Source organism: Anoplopoma fimbria, chromosome 5 (genome assembly GCF_027596085.1).
Source record: "Anoplopoma fimbria isolate UVic2021 breed Golden Eagle Sablefish chromosome 5, Afim_UVic_2022, whole genome shotgun sequence".
In the NCBI taxonomy this organism is placed as follows: domain Eukaryota; kingdom Metazoa; phylum Chordata; class Actinopteri; order Perciformes; family Anoplopomatidae; genus Anoplopoma; species Anoplopoma fimbria.
The window spans coordinates 1,227,661-1,242,416 of record NC_072453.1 but is presented as its reverse complement, the minus strand read 5'-3'; the positions used below and the strand labels follow the sequence as shown (position 1 = coordinate 1,242,416).

The 14,756-nt window shown below is 40.2% G+C and overlaps 1 protein-coding gene across 2 annotated transcripts; it reads left to right on the top strand.

The window, feature by feature from the left end:
- Positions 1–830: 830 nt before the first annotated feature.
- On the top strand, positions 831–14,731 carry tdrkh (tudor and KH domain containing). 2 transcript variants are annotated; one of them, XM_054598806.1, is made up of 14 exons: positions 831–1,046; positions 3,818–3,978; positions 4,127–4,221; positions 5,383–5,584; positions 5,967–6,106; positions 6,189–6,525; positions 6,653–6,819; positions 8,254–8,429; positions 9,516–9,580; positions 9,742–9,893; positions 9,994–10,104; positions 12,193–12,247; positions 13,998–14,080; positions 14,190–14,731. In XM_054598806.1, the coding sequence occupies exons 2-13, from the start codon at positions 3,849–3,851 to the stop codon at positions 14,051–14,053; spliced, it is 1,686 nt and encodes a 561-aa protein (XP_054454781.1). In that variant the 5' UTR covers positions 831–1,046; positions 3,818–3,848; the 3' UTR covers positions 14,054–14,080; positions 14,190–14,731. The 2 variants fall into 2 exon arrangements, with proteins under 2 accessions (XP_054454781.1, XP_054454782.1); XM_054598807.1 differs by lacking the exon at positions 831–1,046 and adding an exon at positions 1,067–1,133.
- The last annotated feature ends 25 nt before the right edge of the window (positions 14,732–14,756 follow it).

Below are 14,756 nucleotides of genomic sequence, written 5' to 3'. Positions count from 1 at the left end.
TTTCTGAACTTATTTGTTTTGTTTTCTTTGTATGTATGTATTACTTGGGTTGTTACCGACATCTGGTGAAAATGTCATGTCAATAGCACCTTTAGAAATAGATTTACTGAGAAAAATGGTGACGTGTTCAATACTTATTTTACCCGCTGTGTGTGTGTATAACGATTTGTCCCCTGTATTACATTTGACAGCACTTAACTCACACACATGTATTCAAATCGTTGTGTGTCTGAGGTTTGGAGCACACATTCAACAATCTGTAAATGCAAAATTAATTTAAAAATAAAAAAAATCTCACAAATGTTTTAGGTATTAACATGACTATGTTATTAAACAACTCCAAATTGGATATATGCATGTAGAATGCCTTACAAATATTCCATAAATTGTATTTGTCAAAATGATCAGCAATTATGATCCCTACAAATTATTTATAGATTGTAAGTTAAATCTTGTTTTATATATATCTATCTATTTATCTATAACAATCACAAACAGTCACTTGTATTAATTGTTTTTTGGTATTAGTAAGTGTGAACACATACACGGACAAATGGTGGTCAGATAAACATGATTAATGTCACAGGTTCTATATGCACACGAGGTAGGTGTATAATTTGGAATTTCATTTTCATAAAATATTCATGAACCCCCCCCCGATGGTTTACGTCCCACGCGTGATTCACTGTTGTCGTAGCTGCCAACCGCGCACGTGTATGGGACAGTGCATCAAATCTACTGGCACAAATGTCAAGTAACTGGAATAAAGAGACACACTTCCGGTTGACCTTTCAGCGCAAATGTCGTATTTTCGGTGGCAGACATATTTTCATTAGCAATAAACATTTTCGGGCGGTGTCTGATTAGTGGCAATAGCCATATTGCTTTTTCTCATACTTTTTACAACCATTCTGTTGTTATTAGTCTAACGGTAAACACATATTGTTTTAACACTAAATGTAAATGTAAATATCGTTTCCGGTGTAGTTGTAGCCTGACAGAAGTTGCAGACGGGGTCGATTCAAAAGGGAGCGAGGTGTCTGTCTGTAAGTGTCATACATTATAACACGTCTTTCCTGTTCATTTTGAATTGCATTAGACCTTGACAACATACAAAGGCTTTACTGTCAAGGGTATGTGCTCGTGATAAGGACGCTTGGTTAACTTATTCCAAATGTTTAACTTGCTTGCATGTCTCAGCCAGCGGCTACAGCTAACGTTAGCTTGGCTAGCTTAGAGGTGCGTTTGCGGTCGTTGTGACAGCTCGTCGGAAATCGACATTCCGTGCATGTGGAGGTTAACGGAAAGTTATACTGGTTTGCGTCTTTGTGTTGACAAATGAATGGTTCACGATAATATGCACTACAGTGCTGAAAAAAAAAAAAGCCAAGGTTATCTACAATCTAGTCGGTCGCATAGGTGATGTTTCGATGGTGTCGAGAGACGTGACGCCAAACTCTGTTTTTAAAAACAACATTTAACGCGACGCTGAAGATGCCTCGCTTGTGCTCAAATAAAGCGTCTTTGGTAAAACGTGACAGAAGACACTGCGTATGAGCGTCCATTCGTTTTCATATCTGTTGGGCTTAAAATGATATCAACTCTCAAAGATTTTCTTTCCTAAACGCAACGTGTTGGAAGCGGTACCATGACATTTAGGATTATGACATTACGTTTTTGACGAATCTATTAAACACCATGACATTTTCAGAAAAGTCGTCTGGTATGTTTGCCCGTCTTTCTGTAATAAACTCTACTTGAAATTGCCATGTTAAGCCAGAAAAACTGCTCGTATTGCCAAGGCTAACGGGTTGCACATATAACCACAGTGAAAAACTGAATTGTGTTAGTCTATGATCATTTCCGATGAACTAATGATGGTTTTTCCGATTGTCTCCCTACTTAATGACGTGCAATGTGATTGACCAGTTGCTGTCGTGTAGTGACTAGAAATGCTGAAACTCTTCTTCTCCTTCTACCTGTCTTGTCAGTAGTCTTGAACGTGGATGTAAACAAAACAAAAACAATCAAAAAAAACACAGAGCCGAGGATTGGAGAAGATTTCTATCTTTTAGTACCGATTCTTCCGAGATGGACGTTGGAGTGTCCAAGTCCCACGTGTTTCTCAACTACTGTCCCAGAGCCCTCCTCCTCTCCCAGTGAGACACGCATCTTGCATGACGGTGCCGTGTGCTCCCTCTCGCTCCTCCGTCGGCTCACCTCTCATCCCTGTTGGCTCACCTCCAGTGCATCATGACTCTGTGTGCGAGCTGTAGTTTCAGCCCGGTTACACTAAACGCCTCAGAAACAATTGGCTGCAAGTGATCAATGGAATGGCTGGAGGTCGCCCAACTGAGCTACAGCAGCAGGGACAGCAGCTTTCAGTGCATTGCGTCCTGAAGTCAGGGTCACAGCTGCTGCAGTCTGGCTTGGTGCGTTGTATAAGAAGCGCAGTGCTGTTTGTGTATGCACAGTCTATAAACACTAAATGTTTCAACATTTAGGGGACTTTATTGTGTGGATGTGACCGCTTGTGCACGTTTTTGTTTTTTTTCCAGCTAATTATTTTTGGCAAGTGATGTAGTCTGAGAAAAGGCTACATCATAAGAATCTCTTGCAGTGGTTCTCAAAATGGGGTTAAGGGATCCCTCCAGGGGCCCTTTAGTACCTCTCAGGGAGGTCCCCAGCATAACAAGGATCATGTACAGTTCACTGTAATTCACTTTAGTGGAAAAGGATCTTATATTATATAACCTAATCGCGCCCCGTAACGAGTTTTACTATCGCCAATTATCATGCAGTTGAGAAAACAATCTCGCCACAATGTCCATTTAGCATCTGTTCCGTAGATGTTTTTGTGCAGATGGTTTCTCAACTGCTATTTCCAAAGATCAATAAGTTTGAGCCCTAGCAACGTGGATGTTAAGTCCTTTAAGTGCTCATAACAATAATCTAGAAAATATGATCGAAAGCCCCAGAACAGCTACCTAATGGATATTTATATCTATATATGTTTCTTTGTTACATTATGATTTACAAGGAAAGCATTGTCTAAGTCAGGCCTGTTGTTGCCTTACACATAATGATCCCCACGCAGTGAGGCATACAGTTATTCATTTCACTCTGATATCAGATGATACCCAAAGCACAGGTATCGCAATCAGATTGGTGCATCCGTCAGGAATTAACTTAATCATCTAGTTTGACAAAAATAAAATTCTGAAGGTCCAGTCATGGTTGAAAGGACATGGAAAACAAAAGTGAGTAAGCGGACCTTGAGTCGAAACGTGTAATGTTTTTTTTGTCAAACTACTGGTCCCAAGCAGTGAACTTTCCCGTTTATACTATCATCTATGTTATGCTGTTACCAAGCCAGTTTCAAAATAAATAAATATATAATTAATTAATTAATTAATTACTTTAGATACCATTCATCTTCTCATAAATGTCAATGGGAGAAAAATCTAATCAATTGGGGTTCCACAGAGAAATAAAATTTATAAGAGGTCTTCAATTCGGGTTTGTTTGAGAACACTGATCTACTGTTTTGAATTCAGGCTGGCTAATGCTTTAAACTTTGTGCTGCATGACTGTACAGTTGCCCAGCAGGCCAGCAAAACACTCAGGATTGTACTGTACATGACACCAGCTAATGCATTCCGATTGCATTTCACATTTTGCAAAAGCAATAACAAAGGCCTGATCTTCTGTAAAGACATTTCATAGGCAGGAGTTGATAGGACTGGACATAAAAAGAAACTGAGCAGTAAGCCTCAGCACAGTTTGGAAGGAGACTTGTGTCATGTTTGTTTTTTAGGTGGAGCATCCTGCTGGGTGCACAGCGTGTCATGGACGCAGTAATGGAGGGTCAAAAGAACACCCTGAGCACAGGCAAAATGGTGGCTCTAGCTGCGGGGCTCTCTGTCGGGGCCACAGTGGGCTACATCGTCTATCGCCACATAAGCAGTGCCAACCAAAGTGAGTATCTGCCCTTTGTGTTATTGTGCCATTTTTACTCTAGCAAGATTTGTGTATATTTGATTCTACGTGACAAAATAGTATGAGTTTGTGTTTATTCTCTGATGACCTTATCTGTAACTGACTGTTGTGTTCATTTTGCCCTTAGCTGGTCAGGAGCCCAACACTGAGGTGTCCAAGGTGACACTTCCAGTAGAAGTTTATAGAAACATATCCAGATACCAGGCCAAGTTTTTAGACATGGTAAGTAGCTTTAAAAGAGAATTCAACATTTAATTTTAATTTTGAAAAAATATGTATATATATATATATATATATATATATATATATAACTATCCTAAAATAATATATTTTTTTGCAAAGGTTTGTTTTTATTTGGGTTAGGGTTGCAACTAATCAATACTTCCATTGTCAGTTCATCTGCAGAATTATTGCTCTCCAAAAATGTTCTGTATTAAATAAGTAAAAACACATTGATTATGAAATCAACCAGCTAGATTCTGCTGCTGTACATAAACACAGTAACATTACACAGTACAACTATTTAATTGCACAATTTTTTTCGTTAGTAAAGCCGACAGTTGACAAATATCCTTTTGTTCTGCTCGTCGTCTTTGTTCCCTCTCTCCATTTGATTAACGTTACTGAAAGCTAATGAGCTAGATCTCATTTACAAACATTTAGATCGTTCTGGGTAAGGCTAGCTTGGCCCATTTCAGAATATTACATTAACATTAATCACTTTAATGTTGCAGCTCCTAAATGAGGAGCTTACTTTATGTGGCAGAGCTGTCAAAATCAACACTGTTTCGTTGCCTTGGCGAGCATGGACGCCCGGCCAATCCTAAAGCTTGAACGCTACACGGGATGGGTCTTGCCAAGAAGAGCACAGGGATTCATAATAACGCAGCCAAGATAACTCTGAATTAACATACTAACATTCACTGCTGCCGCCAACACTCTCTCTTCACTTTGATCTTCAGTAATAAAACAAAGCTCACAACCCTGCCCGGCTAGGTAGGTAGCATGTTGTGATTTGTTAAGCTAAATAAACAAATGTTAGATGTTAGTTTATATGTCTAACTTCTGTTTTGATTTAGAGCAGTAGCTAGATAGCATATTCAGAAGTATTATGTTGTTTAGCTAACTTGAAACTAACTGGCTAAAAGTGTTATCGGGAAATATGCCAATATGAAATACAATCGTGAATTAGACAGGTTTATAATATCAACCTTTACATGTGAAGAATGATGAAAAAACATTTCACAATAAAGTCTTAAATTTGGATAATTTCCTAAAAAAATAAAGAACAAAAAATATTCGATTGACTTCCATATATGAAGAGGAAAGTCATTCATTTCCGGCAGCCTAACTCTGCTCTCCTGCTGTCTCTTTCTCTCTCAGGTGGCCGAGAAGTCCGGAGCTCGTGTGAGGATTTTGCCGGATTCGGGGGAGCCTGGATGTAAGACGACCGTGTGTTTCCTGCTGCAGGGCTCTCAGGAGCAGGTCTTGTTGGCCCGCTGTGTCCTGGAGAACCTGGTCACTGACTGTGAACCCGTGACCGAGGCTTTGGAAGTTCCCCAGACTGCCTTCGGACGTATAATAGGTAGCCTGTTGTTGCTTTATTTGACTGCTGGTAGCCTATTCATTCCAATAGCATAAAAAACATTTTCATGCTAGAAGCTGCACTTTAATTTGTGACTTATTGACAATTGACATTGTGAAAGATGTAACTTTTACATGTAGAGAAGATCAAACTGAGAATTATCACCCAACTCTGCAGTTAACCTCTGCCCTACCAAGCTTTTTAGCTCCTTTTAACTCATTGTTTCCTTTTTAAGGGATGCCAACTCTGCTCCAAGGAGCCAATCAATTGTTTGTTTGGCTCTGCAATTGGGATTTCTTTAGTCAGGAAGAAAAATATGGAATTGGTTTATGTCGAATGTACTGTTTGACTAAACCTCTGTGTGTCTGTGTCTGTGTTGCAGGCCGCGGTGGAGAGAGTTTAAAACTGATCACCAGGACCACGGGGGCCAAAGTAGCTTGTTCCAAAGAGAAGACGCACGGTCCCGGGGCTAAGGGCCACGTGACAATAGCAGGGACCAGACAGGAGGTGGAACAGGCCAAGGTGAGTGGGATTCACCCATGAGGTCAGTCCACTTGTAATAACATAAATTTAACTCCTACTTTCTTTTACTATCTGTTATCAGGAGCTGATTCTAGAAAAAGTCAGAGAGGACACGATGGTGAGGACGAAGATCTCGCAGTCATCTGCTTTGCGGCAGAAACGCGGCCATACAGCTGTGAATCAGAGGCCAGACGGCACAGAGACAGAAGCCTCAGTGGGCTTGAACAACAACGGTCCCTACTCCCAGAAAGAGCAGAATGGGCTTATCCATGCCAACGGGACCGCAGGAGAACATGAAACTTTTTTTGACAAGATCGAGGAGCTGAAAATCACAAACACAGCCAATAAGGAGGAGGAGGAGGAGGAGGAGGAGGAGAGTCTCTCTGCAGACTCTCTCTCTGAAATTTCCAAGTTTGAAAGTGAGTTTGCTTTCTCTATAATCGAATCTCGAAGAGACGATCCAAACTGCAACTGCCTCACTGAAATCTGTCCTTGAACACAGGTCATATCATACAAAGATATGTTTTTCTCCTCTCTGTTGTCCAGTTCCCAGCCCAGACCTGAGCTTCCAGCCCGATGAACATCTAGAGGTTTATGTTTCTGCATCGGAGAACCCAAACCACTTTTGGATCCAGATCCTTGGGGTTCGGTCCCTTCAGCTGGACAAGCTGACAGAGGAGATGAACCGCTTCTACAACAGTGGCAACCCCGCCGTAAGGACAACTGTCTTTTCTCTTGAGTTTTTTTTTTTTTTTTTTTTTTTACATCCATTAAATAACAGAAACTCTGAGGCATCTCCATTGAGTGTGAGCTGAAAGGCATTTACTCTAGCCTGGTCTGCTGGTTTTGCCCGCTTACCAACACAGTTAGCACTATTAGCTGAAGAAGTGGCTGTGACACACAGCTCATGGAGGCACTAACAGTCATTTAACAACCCTTAGTGCATCATTACTGCAATTTGCGTTAAAAAAAAATCATACTCTTTCTTCAACTTGTAACTCAGTAAAATTGGACCACACAGACTTGATGCATTCAGTGTGACTTATACTATCCAAGCATTTCATTATTTTTAATTAATGTCCATAAATCCTGTAATATCACAATCATAACGTTCGGTTATTTGGATTCTAAATAGACATTTTTGCATGTCTATTCACTCTACACTGTTCGCCCCATTAACTTTACATTCTGCAGCTCCGCATCGCTCTGCTCTTGTGTTACACCGGTTGCGGCGGGGCAGCCATTACCAAAATTCACAATATGCTTTTCTCTAAAGAAATATTATGCTTCAATCCTTATTTGTTGGCTTTAATCCTTTTTAAAAAAAACAGCATTTTGACTGTGGTCTGAAAACAGTTTCCTCTTCTGCTTGCCGCACACAAAGGGAGGGACACAATGAGCTCAAGATAAATTATTTGAAAGATCTGTGGAAATAAAATGTTAGCCTATTTTAATTTAATTGAAATTGTGCCTGGAGGGCTTTATTTTCATTCCATATTATAACCATTGTGTGTTTTCAAAGGGTTGGCAAGCATGGTATACATATTTCATCTTTTATCAGAATCCGAGGCTAAATTATATAGTATATTTAGGCCCATATCTTTTTTTTTTAAATAGATTATCAGTTTGTTTTTCTTGTTAGACTTTGTCATAAAAAAAGAATTTGATCAGACAAGCGTAAAAACTGAAGAATTAAAGAGCAGGCCAGAAAGCAGGCAAACGAATACTGAATACGTTTCAATGCAGAATCGATGTTTCATCTGCTCAGCCTTTATAGCACCAACGTTTCAACTATTTAGAACCAATATTGTCCGATAACGATCGATGGCCGATTAATCAGAGCGCCACTGGTACATTGCCAACAGGAACTGCTAATAGCTAGCTAACAGGGCTCATGTTGTGGCTCACAGCTTACTCACTGACTCCAACATTATACTTCCTGATAACACCCCCTAAAGCCCCCAAATTATGGGAACTGTAGTTCAGAAACTATCATAAATATCTCCCAGATAAAAGCAATATATATTCATGTTGTACAATACATTTTGAGAGTACTATTAAGGCTCAAAGTGTCCCATAAACATGGTTCCATCAAAGTAAAAACACATTGTTGTTTTAGAACTAACAAGTCAGCTCCTCTTCTCCAGGAGCAGAGGGTGGAGACCATCGTGGTGGGAGACATCGTGGCCGCCCCCTACCACGACCACGGCACATGGAACAGGGCCAGAGTGCTGGGAGTGCTGGGCTCCGGACTGGTGGACCTTTATTATGTTGACTTTGGGGACAACGGGGAGCTGCACAGAGACAGCCTCTGTCGTATGAGGTAAGAGAAAAAAAAAAAAGTCTGTAGATTACAGTAATACCTTCACTGCATACGCTTTCTCTTAATTACGAATGTATGTAACGGCTATAATTGATGTGTTTGATGACAATGAGCAAAACTAGAAACAATGTTATAGGGCTTGTTTTACCAAAAAAAATACATTTTCATAAGTCTGAGTTGATGATTATGTGTGGGCTGGGACATCTCTGCAGCCCTCATTATTTAATTTTAATTGGTATGTGGACACACATTTTGTCTTTTACAAATACTGTCACGGATGTGGTGTGGACCCAAAAGCAGTACGACCAGGAGACAGATAAAGTTCTGGAGCTTTATTTAAAGCTGAGCACACAGCAGACAGACAGGCAGGCAGGGTCAGACTCACATTGGGAAACAGGCAGGGGATCAGGCAGACGGAAACCAGAGGAAGCGGAGGCTAAACTCGTGGTCGGGGACAGAAGGCTAAGGCGGCTAACCGAGGCAAAGGCAAGGTAGGGGAATCCGGTGGTTGGGGACAGAAGGCTGAGTCGTTGACCGGGGCACAGGCAAGGCAGGGAAGTCCAGACAGGCAGGGTCGGCAACAGGAAATCAGTCCAAAGGAAATTGCTGGAAGGTCTGACATAAATGCAACGAACGATCTGGCAGCAAGTGTGTGACTGACTGGGGTTTAAATACTGCAGGGTGTAGGTGCAGCAGAGTGAGCAGGTGAGAGTGATTGTGCTGATGAGGTGGGCGTGGCAGACAGGTGCACTGCATGAGGCTGATTAGGTGAGTGAGGGAGAGTGTGGTGAGAGAGAGAGGGCTGGGCTGTGAGCTGGAAGTGGAACTGGGAGTGGCCGGAGTGAACTGAGAGAGAGTGACAGGCAGGTGAACAGAGTGAGCCAATTAGGTGAGTGAGACAGAGTGACAGGGAGTATGGAGCTACTGACAGTATGGAGGAAGAACTGTGACAAATACTGTGGATTCCGCGATTTGAATATCGCTGAAGGCCATATAGCGATTTAAAAAAAAAAAAAAGAAGATATTTCAGTTGAATGCTCAGCCCTAGCCAAGTTGTTAATTGCTTTTCCTGCATTAATATTTCAGGAGTGACTTCCTCAGCTTACCATTCCAAGCTATTGAGTGCAACTTAGCCGGAGTGAGACCAAAAGGTAAAGCCCTCTTCTTCAAAACTTTGTCAGGCAGTTTTGTAACTAGGAAAAGGATGAAAAATGTTTTAGCAATATTCTGAAATGACAATTTATTGTTGTTTTTTTTCCTGTTTAATTTCAATTATTTAGCATTTTTATAAATTGTCCTCCCTGTTTGTTAGGAGAGGAGTGGACTGAGGCAGCTCTGGATGAGTTTGAGCAGCTGACGTCCTGCGCCTGCTGGAGACCCCTGCAGGCCAAACTCTGCAGCTACTCTCACTCTGACGTCTCCTCCTGGCCCAGCGTCAAGCTCTACGACAACAGTGATGGCGAGGTCAGCTGGGTGTTTTTTGTTTTTGTCATTCTGTGTCATTATCTGTGTTTGTCTGCCGTCTCTTTGCACACATCTTGTAACAAACAACTGTCCCTCTCAGACCGTAGATATCGGCGAGGAGCTGGTGCGGCTGGGCCATGCTGTCAGCTACCAGGAAGTGGTGAACGGGAGGACCGAGGGCGGCAATCTTGGCTGTCTACAGAGGATGCTGGTGATTCACTGAACACACTGGATTTTTTTATTGGCCTCATTAACACTGGTGACAGAAGGTTTTTATCTAAAGGCCGGTATTTCCCGCCCCTGTTTAATATCTTTAAACCAGATTGTCATTCTTGTAAGAGTGAAAACAGGAATTTATCTAGATTTAAGTGACACTAAAGGAACAACTATTATTTATATTGAAACCAGGAAATATAATAATAATAATAATAATAATAATAATAATAATAATAGGAAGAATTTGTTTTCTTCAATGTTTGCAGTCTGTTGTAGCGTTGAAGAGATTAGTCGATCAGTCAGTTAACAGAAGATTATTTGGCAACAAAGCATCAAACACATTTTTACTTCACATTAAGCTCCAAGAACTTTCAGTGGACATTTTATGGATTGAACGATACATTGATTAATTAGAAAAAAGTAATCAACAGATCTACCGTTACAGAAATTAAATGTTAGTCTGATAATAATAATAATTTGGGGCGGCTGTGGCACATGAGGTAGAGCGCTTGACCTGCAACCACAAGGTCGGTTGTTCGAACCCCTACACAGGCAACAATCGAGGTGTCCTTGAGCGTGACACCTAACCCCAAAATTGCTCCCTGGACGCTTCATTGCAGCCCACTGCTCCTCCGGGATGGGTCAAATGCAGAGAACTGAATTTCCCCATTGTGGGACTAATAAAGGCTTAATTATTATTATTAATTATAATGACACATGTGAACAACAAATCTGTGTTGAAATGGGCAGGCCAGTAAGTAGCGTTGACAGCAACAGCTGCTGTTTATACAGTACAGACCAGTGCCTTGGGGGGTTCCATTTAGTTACACTGTGGTGGGCTCAAGCACCATTAAGTATAAATATAGTATTGGACGAAAGTAAATTAAAACGTTATCCAGATGTGTTCAAATGTAATCTCCTAAAATTATGATTTGTGAGAAAGATAAATAAATCCAGATGTTTAAATTGGATGTTTTCACAGCAATATACAATAGATATTAGAGAGGGAATTTTGATTAGTTAAACTTCCTAACAATAGCTCTAATCAGTTTATAATAAATAGTTAAAATGACTAATGTGTTTTTATGCAATTTACCACTATATTTGACTGGAACAAAGGCAAAAGGAAGTAGTTGATGATGTTAATAAATATTTTAGTTCATTACTTTATGCATTGAGATGAACCGAGTGAAAGCTTTATCTCATTATGGAATGTCATAAGTTTTGCAGGTATTTGGTGATAAACAAACAAATCTTTGTAGCGCTGGCGCCGTTACTGTGGCAACACATCGTAATGACTCTGTGTCTGCTCACCGTGTTGACTTATGACTTTCAGCCAAATTCGTCAGTAGTTGCTTGTGGTAACTTACGTAATTGATTGGCATTGATAATGAACAAAGGCGAGTATGTATTTAGAATTGATTGAAGTAAAATGAAAAGCTTTTAATAGGACACAGCTGCTGTCACTACGCAAAGTGTTTACTTAGCGGTCATCAGGGCAGCCTGTAGTCAAACATGCATGTATTGTAGGGAGACAATGGCGACTTGTTTAATTCCGGTACTTCCCTCGATTCATGGGACTACAACAAAATGAAAATTTGGCGCTAGATGAAAAGTCAGAGAATCACCAAAATTGAATACAGTTCAGCCTGAGGGGACCATGAATCGTGCGTGTGAACCCAATAAAATGGCAATCCATCCGATAGTTAGGCATTTCATACTAGACCAAAGTGGTGGACCGACAGAAGGACAGTCCTAAGAGAAAGAAAATGTATTTTTTATAAAGAAAATTCAGTCTGTCCTGCATTCTGAAATAAGATGACCATCATGAAGTGTCTTCTATATCCAGTCGCTGTCACAAAGTCAAATATGTGCTGGAAGAAATCGGGGAATTCTGGAGGTTGATGTTAAAATCAGATGGCTCATTGTGACACGTTGAGGTATTCTAACACCTTACAGCACAATCAACTGAACTTCTGGACTGATTTTGCCCTTAGCCGACTCAATACTGTCGCTGCAACACACTGTTTTTTTTTTTTTTTTTTATCGAACACTTACATCTTCGTTTCTTGTCCTCCTATAGGACGACGTGATAGGAGCATCATCGGAGCTAAGTCTCTCCTGCATCAGCTTATCGGGTGAGTACAGTAACATCCATTTACCTCCTTCACTTAATATTTCGTGGGTTCTTCGTGCATTTGGGAGTCAACCAGTGATAAGAGAATTGAAGACAACCCTTAGAAGGAAGTAGTGATGAAGGAAACACCGAGAAAGAAATGTTGAAATGTCCAGACAGAACCACAAGCCCCCGTTCAGACCTTGCATTAACATGCGTCAGGGGTGATCCGGTTACAAGCAGGCAGCTCTAAGTACGTCTGTCCTCCGGCTGGGTGATATGGCCATAATCTTCTATCCAGTTATGGGTAATTTCATATATCAAAAACAATCAGGCGGCAACCTCCAGTTCTGTAGAATGAATCCAATGCGGAAGTATATTTAAACTTGCATTCTGCCTTCTGACCACCAGGGGGCAAATTTTATTTGCAAAACAAAGTCAGATTGTATAGAAGTCTATGAGAAAATTACTCTACTTCTCACTTGATTTATTCCCTCAGTAAACATTGTAAACATGAGTTTATGGTCTCAATATCCAGTTTCAAGTCTTCTTCAACACAGCATGATGTTCATTTAGGAAATTATGGTCCATTTAGAGTCAAATAGACAATAAGGCAGGGTATGCTTTAGGGCGGGCTTACTGTGATTGACAGGTCGCTTTTGCTACCAGAGCAGTATCTGGCATCTCTACCTCACTCCTCCGCATTCCAAATATATGTTTTCCAATAACTTCTGTTCATTGGCTGCGAAAAAACAACATGACAATGGCTGTAATCCAAGATGGCGACAGCAAAATCGCTGAACTCGAGGCTTCAAAGCGGCAGTACACAAACCAATGTCAAGATGACTACGTCCACTTCTTATACACAGTCTATGATAACGATATATATCACGATATGGCAGGTTCGTTGGTTACTTCAGTAAAGAAATAGTCTATATGAAATAACAACATGGTTTTGTATACTCTTCAATCTGATTTTCAGACAGTTTGAGTTGGTACGCGCTTGTCATATCAATTTAGACGACAGGACAGGTGTCAGATTTCAGCATTAACCTATGCCCATTTACAGCAAATTATAATGATGCGGGTAAATGTTGAATTAGAAATCCTTAGTTCACATGCTTGTGGTGAATTCTGCTGGAACTAAATGCATAAGTAGGCATGGATATCTCTTTCACACTCCATACTAATCCAGAGGTTTTTTCAATTAATTCCTCACAGGTGACACTGGTGCTCAAACACCGGGCCCTGTATATGAAGTAACAGCTGGATTATGTATCAAAAGTATACCTCTCTAAATACAATATTTATGTAGGCCATAATCTGTCAAACGTGGGATCCCTAGCATATTGTGAATTTCTACCCTCCGACACCCCGACATTGATACATTTCAATTGGTACAATGTAATAATAACTAATAATCTGTATTTCAATTACTCACCCCATTTTAAATTGAAGTCGTGAGGCAAACTTTGTTTTTCTTGCACAGATTTTAAAAAATGTAACACAACACGTTTTTTTTAACACAGGGTGAGTACTTGATATACAAATGGTCATTTTAGGAGTGAAGTATTTCTTTTAAGTTCAATATTCAGCCCTATTAGTAGTTATTACATTTTCAGTAAACTTGGAGGGCCTTTGTGTCTCAAGTTACTCCTCATCTAAAAGTCATTACTTGTGTTATTCTCTGCCGACCTTCTAAGTCCAGTTGAATTGTCGTTGGTATGATTGTTGAATGAACATTAACTGGAGTGTTTCTCTTTGTACATCAGAAGCTGCTTCAATCTCAGGAAGCGTCGATGATGTCTTAGAAGACGAGCTGCTCTGAGACCAAAGACATAAATAGATATCAAAGGTAGTGTTTCCTGGCTAGATGACTAAATTAGTTTTAACATTCCCTTAAGAATGGATTAATGAGCCATTATGTCCATAAACTATTGACCTCTCCTCCTCTTGTCTTCCAGCACTGACCGTCCACTCCTCAACATCAGTTCATATGAGATGAAGGACACGTTTGCTTGTCTGACCCAAACCCAACCGCATAAATCCTCATTGTGAAGCCTTACCAACAGTTAATTCAGCCATATTCACGTCATTGGTGTTATCACAGTACAATTCTTATGTTTTGCCTTCATGCTGTTCCGTTTGCGCTGCTCTGCTTATGTGTCGTTACTTTATTCCGTGTTCAAGAAATGACAAGAACAAAAACAGAAAGCCAGTATTATTTTTGAAAAAGCACTGTGATGAGTCGGTGGAAGAAGAAGGCAGCTGATTTAGCTAATAATGTCATTTATTTTTCTCTCAACTTGTATGTATATTAAGATTTAATGGCCTGTATATTTGGCCTGACAAGTTATTTTATTTTGGAAATGAAACCATACAGTATTATTGAATTTGCTCTGCACATTTTGTTCAGTATACAATACCTACTGGATCTTTAATTTAGGACAGAAGAAAGTGGTAGTTTAGCTTAAGAGGTGTAAAAGACTGCACTATATATGATAAAGCATTTATTTTATGTCACAAGAATT